This window comes from Phoxinus phoxinus (genome assembly GCF_949152265.1).
Source record: "Phoxinus phoxinus genome assembly, chromosome: 4".
Classification (NCBI taxonomy): Eukaryota; Metazoa; Chordata; class Actinopteri; order Cypriniformes; family Leuciscidae; genus Phoxinus; species Phoxinus phoxinus.
Window position 1 is genome coordinate 35543173 of NC_136879.1, and position 14051 is coordinate 35557223.

General features: G+C 43.6%; 2 protein-coding genes across 3 annotated transcripts in view; one reads left to right on the plus strand and one right to left on the minus strand.

Moving 5' to 3' along the window:
- Nucleotides 1–10895, plus strand: part of mipepa (mitochondrial intermediate peptidase a) — a 30840-nt gene extending 19945 nt beyond the window's left edge. The window contains exon 19 of the mRNA XM_079609389.1: nt 10028–10895. Coding sequence (XP_079465515.1) covers nt 10028–10128 — 101 coding nt within the window. The 3' untranslated portion in view covers nt 10129–10895. The remainder of the gene's footprint in view (nt 1–10027) is intronic.
- The window catches only part of tnfrsf19 (tumor necrosis factor receptor superfamily, member 19), a 31389-nt gene continuing 28232 nt past the window's right edge, over nt 10895–14051 (minus strand). The window contains exon 10 of one of the 2 annotated variants that reach the window (XM_079609391.1): nt 10895–11459. In XM_079609391.1, coding sequence (XP_079465517.1) covers nt 11455–11459 — 5 coding nt within the window. In that variant the 3' untranslated portion in view covers nt 10895–11454. Of the gene's footprint in view, nt 11460–13402; nt 13924–14051 lie in introns of those variants that run through there. The other variant, XR_013797140.1, reaches the window with a different exon arrangement.

A 14051-nucleotide genomic window follows, 5' to 3' on the forward strand; every position in this document is an offset into this window, starting at 1 on the left:
CCGGCCCAGCAGCAACAGGCCCGAGAGAGACCACGGTCTCGCTCCGCCGGACGCCGCCCGCCACCGCGTGGTCCTCGGCCCAAGATCTCACTCAAGCCCGAGGCCTCGGCGCCATCCTAGCCCTGCTAGGAAAACGACGGTGTTCGGGTCCCGCTGCGGCCGGACTTCCACCAAAGATTTTCGCTTGTACAGCCCTAAGTTCCGTGTTTGTACCAGTGTATTTAGCAGCCAACAAACCGGCCGTAAAGCCCGTTTGCCTGCACACAAACGCCGTTTTCACGGCGACCCAGATAAATCTAAAAAAGAGTTTAATTTCTGGTGTTCCGGCCAAGGCCGATGGTGTAATGTGTGTAACTGCAATGCCCACCCAGTGCCCATTCATTCACACAAGCACAGCCCCGTTCAACACAGGGTTTGCACACATAAAATCGGCTCATGCCGGTTGTGCTTTACATGTAGTGAGCGTGCCCACTATCCAGTGCCCACAACCACTACACACTGCACGTTCCGCGGTTTCTGTAAAAACGAAACTAACGAACGGTCAGTCAGTACACAAACACAGTGTCCCCGGTGTTATAAATGTGCCCGCCACCAAGCGCCCACGTTTATTCACAAACATAACGAGCCCCGTAGGGCTCGCCCCGCGTGCTCTCTCTCAACTCAGAGAGTCGAGCGCGCGCGGGACGCATACTGTGTTAAACATGTCCCCCGCCTCAGACGCCACGGCGTCCATGTTACAGCACACGGTTGCTCTCGTGTCGCCGCCATTTCGCGACCAGGGCCCAGATTACATTCAACCCCTAGTCACACGTGCACATGCATGGGAAAGACTTCCCGGGGTCTCAGAATGGGTGCTAGAGACTATAAAAAGAGGCTATTCGCTACAGTTTCATCGACGCCCTCCCCGTTTCACGGGAAAAGTCGAAACCACGGTAAAAACAGAAGTAGCACATCTACTTCGAGCCGAAATAGCGAAGCTATTGAGCAAAGGGGCCATAGAGCCTTTATCTCAAGCTCAGAGCGAAGGGGGTCTGTACAGCAGATATTTCCTGGTACCGAAGAAAGACGGGGGTCTCAGACCCATTTTAGATCTAAGGCGTCTGAACAAAACGCTAACAAAGCGGAAGTTCAGAATGCTCACGACCAGAAAAATCCTCGCGCAAATTCGCCGAGGAGACTGGTTTATGGCGATAGATCTGAAAGACGCGTATTTTCACATACAAATTGCGTCACGTCACAGGCGATTTTTGAGATTCGCCTTCGAGGGCCGGGCATATCAGTACACAGTCCTGCCATTCGGCCTATCCCTAGCACCTCGTACATTTACAGTGTGCATGGACGCGGCGCTGGCACCCCTGAGACTCCGAGGCGTTCGAATTCTGAACTATTTGGACGATTGGCTGATTCTAGCTCAATCGTCGTCAGAACTCGCTCACCACAAGACGCTAATACTCGATCACCTCGAGTGCTTAGGTCTGAGAGTCAATTGGGAGAAAAGTTCACTGTTTCCCAGTCAAAGGATCTCCTTTTTAGGACTGGATCTGAACTCACTGTCTATGACAGCACGTCTGTCATCACAGCGCAGGCGAAATACCCTGCAAATGGCGAAATCCTTCCGCAGCGGCCACATAGTGCCGCTCAGGAGATTTCAGAAAATGCTGGGCCTCATGGCCTCAGCCTCTACAGTGCTGCAGTTGGGCCTGCTGCGCATGCGCCCGCTACAGTTCTGGTTGAGAACGCGCGTACCGCGCCGAGCATGGTTACACGGTCGTTATCGCCTCAAGGTCACTCAGGAATGCATTTCAGCCCTGACACCATGGAGAGCGTCAGACTGGTACCGGTCAGGTGTAAGCCTGGGGACTTCCTCGAGCCTGAAGGTGGTGTCCACGGACGCGTCCACCTCAGGCTGGGGAGCACTGCTCGACGGCAGACCGCTCTTTGGCCAATGGGCAGAGCGAGCCAAACTACCGCACATAAACTGCCTGGAAATGATGGCAGTGGACTTTGCGCTGAGGCGTTTCTGTCCCCGGATAAAAGGACACCACGTCCTGGTCCGCTCGGACAACGTGTCGGTAGTAGCCTACATAAACCACCAGGGTGGCCTGAGGTCCCGAAACCTATTCAGGTTAGCGGAACGCATTCTGGTGTGGGCCCAGCACAACCTGCGCTCGTTAAGAGCAATACACGTGCCAGGCCACTTGAACGTAGGCCCGGACAGACTCTCACGGAACAATGTTCCTACGGGAGAGTGGTCCCTACACACACAGACAGTGCGTCTGCTGTGGAAAAGGTTCGGCAGAGCGGAAATAGACCTGTTTGCAAACCAGGAGAACGCTCACTGCCCAGAATTCTTTTCGAAGAGCGCGAACGCGCTGGCCAGAGTCTGGCCCCGCCGTCCGCTCTATGCCTTTCCTCCTGTCTCACTCCTGCCTCAAGTGCTGGAGCGTATCAAGGAGAGCGGATGCTCGGTACTACTGGTTGCTCCATACTGGACGAATCAGACCTGGTTCCCAGCTTTGATGCGACTGAAAAGTACTGCCCCGTGGCCGATTCCAGTGAGGAGAGACCTCCTCTCACAGGCCAAGGGCGCGATTCTGCATCCTCACCCCGAGCTTTGGTCCCTACACGTATGGGCCATAAACGGGTACCCGCTAACCTCCCAAGAGGAGTGTTAGACACGATCGAGCAAGCTAGGGCTCCGTCTACTAGACGGCTCTACGCTTCCAAATGGTCGGTGTTCTCTGGATGGTGTTCAGATCAAGGTCTGTCACCACTTCAGTGTGGAGAACCGGAGATTCTCTCCTTCTTGCAAGAGCTATTGGATAAGGGAAGAACCCCATCCACGCTCAAAGTCTATGTGGCTGCCATATCAGCGTTCGTTAATCCAACGCTTGGCCGTTCACTAGGCAGGAACGACCTGGTGGTCCGCTTCCTGAGAGGCGCCAGGAGGTTAAACCCTCCAAGGCCTCCTTCAGTCCCCGTTTGGGACCTTTCTACAGTGTTGAACGCTATGAAAGGGGCCCCTTTCGAGCCTATTCACTCAGTTGACATGAAACACCTGTCTTTCAAGACCGTGTTTCTTTTGGCTCTCGCTTCAGTGAAGCGTGTGGGAGACTTGCAAGCGCTCTCAGTAAGAGCTTCTTGTATGGAGTTCGGGCCAAACGACTCTGTAGTCGTATTGAAACCGAAGCATGGGTACGTGCCTAAGTCCCTCAACACACCGTTCAGGGCTCAGGTCATCTCCCTGTCGGCCCTGCCGGCTTCAGAGGACGGAAATAGCTCCCTTTGCCCGGTCAGGGCATTAAGAGCTTATGTGTCCCGCTCCGCTGTTTTTCGACAGACGGAGCAGCTCTTTGTTTCGTTCAGCGGACGCTCCAAGGGGCGAGCCGCGACGAAACAGAGTCTGTCTCGATGGGTAGTGGACGCCATTGCGCTAGCCTACGCATCTAGAGGTTTGGAATGCCCTTTGGGCATCAGAGCACACTCCACGAGAGGCATGGCCTCTTCATGGGCTTGGTATAGCGGAATCTCGTTACAAGATATCTGTATGGCGGCAGGCTGGGCCTCCCCGTCTACATTTATTAGGTTCTATAACCTAGAGGTTCCTGCGTTGCAGGCTAAACTGCTCTCGGTCTAGATGACTATGTATTAGTGTCCTGCCCCGCGCTGCGGCCCAGGTCACTTCAGTGTTAATATGTATATGTGTTCCTGCCCCGCTGTGCGGCCCAGGTCACTTCAATGTTTAAGCATCACTCACTGACAATGTGTCCCATGAGCATGCTATTACCCCTCATATATATATATATTTACATATATATGCTATTATGCCTTAAGAGGCACTACTATAAAGGGATGATGCTAATTTAGCCGCTCTCCCTATACTTCTTGGGGTAGGCACTTGTATACCAGGGCGCGCGCGCCCTTAGGTGTCTGTGTCGGTCCAAGAGCACGCACGGCGTTTTACATGGGGTTCCCGTAGCGTTCTTCGACGCAGTACGAGAGAACTCTACGTAAGAGAACGTACTCGGTTACTAACGTAACCTCGGTTCTCTCTAGAAGAGGGAACGAGTACTGCGTCTCATGGCCGTGCGTGTCCGCGCTGCGTCGCTTCATTGACGAAAATCGGCGTGTTAGACAGCTATGCTCGTATTTATAGGCCTAGGCCACGCCTGTTTGGGCGGGAGGTGACGCAGAAGGGCGCGAAGCGTCCTCATTGGTCAGCGTCCTGGCCTCGCATAGGCTGTGCTTTTCTGGCAGAGCAGCCAATGGGTGAGCTGTATTGCTCCGCCTAGGTTGTATGCTTCAGAAAAGCGTTTTACATTATTACAAAATTAAGGATTAATTTTAGGCTTCAATCTCGACAAAGAAATATCTTTCCCGTAGCGTTCTTCGACGCAGTACTCGTTCCCTCTTCTAGAGAGAACCGAGGTTACGTTAGTAACCGAGTACGTTTTCATAAGCTGCCAGACATAATCATCAAAATTATAACAAATAAAGTCTTGAAATATCTCACTTTGCATGTAATGAGTCTATATAATATAGTAGTTTCACCTTTTAAGTTGAATTACTGAGATAAATGAAATTTTGCGCCATATTTTAAAAAAATTGAGTTTCACCTGTATTCAAATTTTTTTATGGCCAAATAAAAAAAATATTTTTCAACTTTACTCAAATTTATATGCTCAACAAAAAAAAGAACTGCATTAACTTAGCGAAATGCTAAATTGAAGCAAGTCGAATTTGGAGCCTCACTTTGTTATATAAATAATATTTACGTGAACACTGTTTTTTCCGACGGTTTCATACAGACAATAAGCCACATGATTCATGTGCATAACACTGGCATAATCCTTGAAACTTGAGCTTTCTTTTTATTTTTTGACAAAGCTTTGAGACCTCCAGTTTTAATTACAGAGTCAATGATGAAGTAATTTCAGCCTTCAGGTAGATCATGAGCTTATTGCTTTCAACTCGTGACATGTTTCAAATAGTTACGAACGTCAAAGCCGTGGAGAAACCAGAAAATCTCTTCATCTGCTGGGAGGGAGGCTGTAATTATCTTCTTATTCTTTAAACATTGCTCAACCTGAGTCTAAGCAGTACGCATGGAGACCAGGACTCTTTTAGGAACGCATAACGAAACATTCAACTCAACTCGAGATTTGGTTGCATAATTCAGACTTCATATGGTATCTTGTGTCAAGTCCTCATTTGACCTCTTGATAACCTTTGCCTCTTTTATATGAAACCCAAACCAGCGCTACCTGAGTCATGTTCCACCATGTCTCGCTGTGCACACGTAACTGCACAACCTCAAGGTGTGGCGTACGGCACAGGAGCCAAAGAACAGCGTTTAACGGGGATTAATTGAGGAGAGATGAGTCTGTCTCACTTTGATGTGTCTTTAGTTTCATCATCCTCCAATCACAGTCATGAGCTCTTCTGACCAATCACACGGAGCCTCCTCATCCTCTTGTTCTCTATGGATGAATGAAGCTCTCTGTGAAGGGAAGGTGTTTGAAAAGGCATGTCGGACATTCGTTCTGTGGTTGACCTCCATTTCAAAGCACACACAGCTGGATTGTTCAGAGCATCTTGAACCAGAAAGTCCCTTTGAATCATAATAAAACACACACAATGCACCTGCGCTTTTAAATATGGTGACTTTACTCCATCCAATCCCTGTAAATGTTTGATCTCGTCAACCGTGTAATCATGTTCCCACGAAAAAAGATCAATTATTCTATAAATCATATATATATATGTTTTCTTTTCTTGAGTGTCACACGATTCTTCAGAAATGATTCTTATATGCTGATTTGGTGCTCAATAAACATGTATTATACTTAATAGATTTTTTTCAGGACTCTTTAATGAAAGTTCAAAAGTACAGCATTTATTTAAAATATAATTATTTTTTAACATTATAAATGTCTTACTGTCACTTTTGATCAAGTTAATGAATCCATGCAGAATAAAAGTAATCATTAAAAAATAACTTACTGGCTTATAGACACACACACACACACAATAACTGAGCTGAAGAAATGTTGACACAATATTTTTTATACAGAGCAAAAGGCTTTATAAGGCCTTGGAAGTAGTAGTTATAAGATTGCGCACACATTTGAATTGCTCTAATTTATTTTGATTGGATCATTTAAGAGCTCAAAAAAACAAACAAATAATATAGCCTAACTCTATAACATCAGGAATATGAAGCTCATTCCTTCACATTTATCTGATATCTTTATTCTCACTGGATATGGGTCTTAATTTGTATATTTTTGGTTTTGGAATAAAATAAAAAGAATGTGAGTCTGGATAGGCTTGTAGTCTGAATCCCCTCTAGAGTGAACTCAGGAAATGAACATCATTATAGAAAGTGGCATTGAAGCTGGAGACGTCTAGTCCTAGTGTGATCCATTCTGAGATTAAAGATATAGTCTGTTACATCTTCAGCTCTCTGAACAGCATCTGTGGCTGTAGCGTTCAGCTGGAAACAACATGAGGTGTACAGGCTGAGGTGGGACTACTTACTGTTACAGTCATAATGCCAGCATTTCTATGTTTTTTTTTTTTTTTTTAGTATTACTTGTCTTTCTTTATCTTTCATGTTCAGTCCAGCTTGTGCTTAAAAATCCACCAAATCCAGATCACAAGTCTATGGAATCTCCAAAGGGGACATGGTGATGGAAAAACATTTAATTGAAGGAGAAGTTCACTAAACGTTTGTCATGGAAATAAAATGAAGTTGGAGAAAAATATATATTTCAAAGCTTTTTTGAATGAATGCAAACTTCTTGGGGGAACGCAACAGTTTTGCGAGAGAACCAAATGGTTTTCGAGAGAATGCAACATTTCTCAATGGAATGCAAATGTTTTAAAGAGAACCCAAAGTTTCTCAGTGGAACCCAAAGTTTCTCAGTGGAACCCAAAGTTTCTCAGTGGAACCCAAAGTTTCTCAGTGGAACCCAAAGTTTCTCAGTGGAACCCAAAGTTTCTCAGTGGAACCCAAAGTTTCTCAGTGGAACCCAAAGTTTCTCAGTGGAACCCAAAGTTTCTCAGTGGAACCCAAAGTTTCTCAGTGGAACCCAAAGTTTCTCAGTGGAACCCAAAGTTTCTCAGTGGAACCCAAAGTTTCTCAGTGGAACCCAAAGTTTCTCAGTGGAACCGAACCCAAAGTCTCTCAGTGGAACCGAACCCAAAGTCTCTCAGTTGAACCGAACCCAGAGTCTCTCAGTGGAACCGAACCCAAAGTCTCTCAGTGGAACCGAACCCAAAGTCTCTCAGTGGAACCGAACCCAAAGTCTCTCAGTGGAACCGAACCCAGAGTCTCTCAGTGGAACCGAACCCAAAGTCTCTCAGTGGAACCGAACCCAAAGTCTCTCAGTGGAACCGAACCCAAAGTCTCTCAGTGGAACCGAACCCAAAGTCTCTCAGTGGAACCGAACCCAAAGTCTCTCAGTGGAACCGAACCCAAAGTCTCTCAGTGGAACCGAACCCAAAGTCTCTCAGTGGAACCGAACCCAAAGTCTCTCAGTGGAACCGAACCCAAAGTCTCTCAGTGGAACCGAACCCAAAGTCTCTCAGTGGAACCGAACCCAAAGTCTCTCAGTGGAACCGAACCCAAAGTCTCTCAGTGGAACCGAACCCAAAGTCTCTCAGTGGAACCGAACCCAAAGTCTCTCAGTGGAACCGAACCCAAAGTCTCTCAGTGGAACCGAACCCAAAGTCTCTCAGTGGAACCGAACCCAAAGTCTCTCAGTGGAACCGAACCCAAAGTCTCTCAGTGGAACCGAACCCAAAGTCTCTCAGTGGAACCGAACCCAAAGTCTCTCAGTGGAACCGAACCCAAAGTCTCTCAGTGGAACCGAACCCAAAGTCTCTCAGTGGAACCGAACCCAAAGTCTCTCAGTGGAACCGAACCCAAAGTCTCTCAGTGGAACCGAACCCAAAGTCTCTCAGTGGAACCGAACCCAAAGTCTCTCAGTGGAACCGAACCCAAAGTCTCTCAGTGGAACCGAACCCAAAGTCTCTCAGTGGAACCGAACCCAAAGTCTCTCAGTGGAACCGAACCCAAAGTCTCTCAGTGGAACCGAACCCAAAGTCTCTCAGTGGAACCGAACCCAAAGTCTCTCAGTGGAACCGAACCCAAAGTCTCTCAGTGGAACCGAACCCAAAGTCTCTCAGTGGAACCGAACCCAAAGTCTCTCAGTGGAACCGAACCCAAAGTCTCTCAGTGGAACCGAACCCAAAGTCTCTCAGTGGAACCGAACCCAAAGTCTCTCAGTGGAACCGAACCCAAAGTCTCTCAGTGGAACCGAACCCAAAGTCTCTCAGTGGAACCGAACCCAAAGTCTCTCAGTGGAACCGAACCCAAAGTCTCTCAGTGGAACCGAACCCAAAGTCTCTCAGTGGAACCGAACCCAAAGTCTCTCAGTGGAACCGAACCCAAAGTCTCTCAGTGGAACCGAACCCAAAGTCTCTCAGTGGAACCGAACCCAAAGTCTCTCAGTGGAACCGAACCCAAAGTCTCTCAGTGGAACCGAACCCAAAGTCTCTCAGTGGAACCGAACCCAAAGTCTCTCAGTGGAACCGAACCCAAAGTCTCTCAGTGGAACCCAAAGTCTCTCAGTGGAACCCAGTCTCTCAGTGGAACCGAACCCAAAGTCTCTCAGTGGAACCGAACCCAAAGTCTCTCAGTGGAACCGAACCCAAAGTCTCTCAGTGGAACCCAACCCAAAGTCTCTCAGTGGAACCGAACCCAAAGTCTCTCAGTGGAACCCAAATCTTTTGTAGAGAACGCATTTTTTAGGGGCAATGAAACACTTTTGCAAAAGAACACAAATGTTCTTAGGGAACTCCCCAGCAAGCAATTTTGCGTTTAAAAGACGTCCAATAGCCGTCCAAACACAGCCTTGATGTCAAGGCAAAATTTGGGCTGTCAGTGAAAATGTAATAGACGTTTAAACCATCGCCCAAGAATACACTAGTCGTCAATTAGATAAGGAAATAAAATGAGTGAAGAAATGAAACCAAACACCTTGTAATCACACGATGGAACATCATACATCTCTCGCAAGTTATTTTGGCAAAAACTATGTAACCAAATTCAAGGTTATTTTGGTTGGAAGTGGGTTACACATAGCCGGTCTATAGTTAGTGTAGACAGTGAAATGACGGTTATTGCTTGCTGGGTCAATACCATTGTGAGAGAATGCAGAATTTCTCGGGGGAACACAATAGTTCTGCAAGAGAACACAAATTTTGTGAGCGAATGCAAAAGAGATTGAGATTGACCTCCCATCTCAAATTTTTTTGCATCAACGTGTTCCCTTGGGAGCTCCGCACAAATCAATTTCCAGTGTATAAATCTGAAGAAAATGTAATCAAATAAAGCCATATTGTGATTGTGACCAGATTTCAGATTATCATCTCATAATTTAGTACAGAATCACAATCAATCGTTTGTCAGAGCAAATATTTACAGTACTAATTAATCATTGTGAAAGATGTACATACAGGGTTTGAGGGTCAGAGTAGCATGAGATTTTAGTGCAGCCTTTTGCAGTGTGGACTTGGTGTGTGTGTGTTTTAGAGGTGACCTGTGCAGGAAAGAGGGGGAAGGGAGGAGGGCCTATTTACATTGGCAGCTCTACAAGGGGAAATGAGCAGACTTCAAAGCGCCAGCAGAGAGGAATTGTAAATCGAGTGTGCACAGTTTAGCAGGACGGCTCACTGTTATTGACCGCACTGTTCACTGAGCAGGGCAGAAGTGCGTCAACCTGTGGAAGACGATATTGTCATAATGTAGCACAGGGAAGATAAAACCTCTGCCCTTTTAGTTACCGCTTTTCTGCCGTAGTAAATGCTGCTCAGATTTACAGCGCTTCTTTGAAGTTAACATTACTCAATGCAAAGTACATGGTAAGCATTGACCTAAACTAGTCATTAATGCAGGAAGGTCGTGCTGCTAAAACTGGGTGTACGTAACTGGAATTTGCCCCTCTTGTTTCATGTCCAGGCATGTTGCAGAACAGACCCTCCATCGAGGACTTCGTCAACGCCCTCGTGTCTGATCTGGACCCTGACTTTGAAACCTTCATCATGGACTCGGAGGGCTGAGAGATGAGCATGTCTCGTGTTGAGTTGAGCAGTGATTCTGTAATCTGTCTTTACTACCGGCTGAACAATCAGGTTTAATGTATCGAGAAGGGATGAAGTTCATGATCTCACAACTGTGCATTGTGGGATACATGCCAGTGAATTTCACAAAACCTGTCACGAAATTATCCAGAAAGAAAGTCTATTTTGTTTCAAGAAAGTTCCTTTTTTCCAAGAAATGTGATTTTTAATTTTTTTGGAAAGAAATGCAGAATAAAATGTAATATGTGAAGTATTTACACATCATGAAACATTGGTGGTACTACATTTAATTATAATAATTTGAATAAAACATTGTGATTATTTAATATACCGGTATGTGATTTTTATATATATATGTAAATTCAGTAAAGGTTTTGCTTTTGATATTTTTCATAGTACAGTATAATAAAGTAAATCCTTTACTGAATTTGGCGTGTAAGTGTGTAAGATATGTATATTGGGCTTTTTCTTTTGCATTTTTGTTCTGATTTTGGGATCAAATATGATCAGACACAATATAACATATTTTATTGAATATAACTATAAAAATGATATATTCACCTATTCATATGTGATATTAAAGAGGATTAATATAGTTCTCAAAAAGGATCATGTGAATTTACTCAGGCCTCATATCTAAAAACACAGTGCTTTGTATATTAGACTTTGTATACTTTTCTTATAATCGTTGCATTGTTTTCAGATATTTTTGCATGCCATTATATTTTCATTAAAACACTCAAGCAAATCTTGTAAAGTTTTATTTACAAATTTGACAAGCCACAAAATTCATGTTTTTTTTTTTAAGTTCACCAACCATCAATACGAAAAGCAAGAGTGAAGGCACAAGATGGGTATCTACATTATAAAAAATATTGTCCTCCTATTTCCTATTATACAATATCTACAATTCACCACACTGGAGATATCACACACACACACGCAGTTTGATCTATGGAACTGGAATGTACTGCAAAAGAGTCTGCAAAGCATTCAGGTCGACTGCAACTAATACCTGCAGACAAACCTTAACTTCAACCCTCCTGAACAGGAAGTCAGTGCTGGGGGGGAACTAAAGGTCTTTACAAAAGAGAGAATCTTTCGACTTATGTGGTTTGGTTTAGACATTAATAAAGTCTCTTTAGGCCGCTGTTGACGTGGTCACACACTGCTGGAGAAAGACGGCGAAACACACGTTCTCAGTGTGTGTGTGTGGCCTGATGTAATCTGAGGTGGGATCTTCCTTTGCTCTTTCTACCTCCAGAGTGGCTCTCAGAGGCCAACAACAGGCGAGATAAGAGCAGGTCATCCTGGAACAAGACAAAAAGAGCGCAAGAACAGACATGTCAATCGCTTGGCACTGAATCAGTCAAGGCAAATTAAAGCTTGTCTTATGAAGTCTCTTAATTTATGTGAATTAGCACAGGCACAGAAGAGCAAGATTTGGCCTGGTCTCTTAAAGGGATAGTTCTCCTATTTTTTTTTTATTCAATGGAAGTGAATGGGGACTGTGACTTCAAGCTACAAAAAGTGCTACAAAAGTAGTCTATATGACTTGTGTGCTATATTCCAAGTCTTCTGAAGCCATGTGATGGTTTAGACAGATTCATTTACAGTTTCGGGAACCATTCTTTCATTATATGGACAAAAAAAACAATGGTAGTCAAATACTGTATATTTTCGATTGTGTTCGAAGAGCGTCACGGATTTGGAACAACAACTAGGGTTAAAAAAGTAATTTTGGAGAGAATTATCCCTTTAATGTAAATTTTGACAATGTTGTACTAATTCATTCCCTTGGTTTAGGCTTGAACTAAATTAAAACAAGGGAACAAATCAGCACAATGTGGCCAAAATTTAGCTAAAACATGGGAATTAATTCATCAAACTAGTCGTTGGAAGGTATTTTTAATTTAGACTATACATTTAAACTACCTTTTTTTTTTTTTTTTTTTTTTTTGGGAGCTTGACAGCCCCATTTCCCATGAATTTCATTATACAGAAAACAAAAGCCATAACTTTGGAATGAGACAAAATTGTTCATTCCAAAAAAGATTTGGAACAAAATGACAGAATTTTTTTTGTCAACTACTGTCAGTTTCCTTTATTCCATCATAACCTCACGTCAAGAGGCGCTTTTCCACTGTGCGGTTCGGCTCAGCTCGCTTTACTTTGGCTCGGTTTGCTTTTCCACAACCCAAAAAGTGGGGATTATACCTCTACTGCCGTGACATCATCATAAACGCGACACAAACGCACAACACAGTTGCAATGGAGCATATCAAAGTAATGTTCTTGATTCTCGGCATATGGATATTTTTCACTGCAAGACGAATAAGTCTTGTGTCGCAAATCCAATGACGATTCTCTCTGACCAATCAGTGATCTGCAGTGTTTACACGTCACATTTTAGTATCGGTAGTACGGCTCGCTTGGAACCTCAATGATGTGGTACTTAAATAAAAGTAGCAGGTACAGAGTACTGTACACCGTGGAAAACCCCCCAAAGTGAGCCGTACCATGCAGTGCCAAAGCTTAACTTGAAACAAAAACAGAAATATAATTCCAAACATCTCGATTCATCTAGTTTAAAAATCGATACTATCTGGTGCCAAAGTAGGAAAGGCATGACTTCACGTGTTTCACACCAGCATGTTGTTTGACAGTCAAAAATCCCTATTATGTGTTTCAAAGGAAATTGAATAATTTGTTCCTTTCATGTTGAGCTTTTCTCCATAAGGCTTTTGTTTCCTGCGATCGCGAGTGTTTACACACACCACCCTCGGCTCTTGATGGCATAGACAGTTTGTCAGTCGCTCATTTACTTTGGCTCTCGTAAACGAACACAGAAGCGGAGTGTTTCAACATCTCAGTTTCCATTCGGCTCACGTCTCCAATTCTGTCTAGATTCTGTTGCGAAACTTTAAGTGTGTTAATATAGTTCAGCTTATGAAGCCAATGATAAATCCCTCCATTGCAGACATCCCTGGATGTCATTTTATTTATTTTTTAATTAATATTTAGATTTTTTAGCAACACTTTACAATAAGGTTCAACTTGTTTACATTAATGTGTAGGTATCATGAACTAACAATGAATAATACTTTTGCAGCGATTATTAATCTTGGCTAATGTTCATTTCTACATATACGGGGGAGAAAAACAGTAAAAACAATGATATTGTGATACATTTTTTGGGATTCTTTGATGAATAAGTAGTTCAAACAACGTTTATATGAAATAGATTTTTTTAACATTATAAATGTCTTTACTGTCACTTCTGATCAAAAAAATGCATCCTTGCATGCTAAATAAAAGTATTAATTTATTTTAAACAATACTGACCTCAAATTTTTGAATGGTAGAATACATTTTTAACATTTGAATTTAAATAAATGAACATAGTTTATTAAGTAATTTATTAGTAATGCACAATGAACAAAAAGGAATTAACACATTTCTGTTATAATTTTTTTCACCCTCATGTCGTTCCAAACCCTCCATTGACAGCTACCCAACTGACACTTTAACGCTTCAAAAAGTTCTTAAAGAGATTGTAAAACTAATCCATATGAATTGAGCGGTTTACTCTTTCTGAAGAAACACGATCGCTTTATATGATAAACGGATTGAATTTAGGCTTTTATTCACAAATACTTCGCTAATGGGACTGCACTTTAAGTTGCAAATGTGAGTACAATATCACAATTCAATTTACATGTATTTTGTGTACTGTTAATGTAAATTAGCATTAAACTTTAAGACTGTTAAGGTCTGTTAAACATCATGGTCTACGTTTCCCATCATTCTTTGTGGCAGCATGAGAATATGATATCAATTTGCCCAGCAGATCCAATTTATTTAGACCCCAAACACTTAAACATCATAATTACTTTTCAATA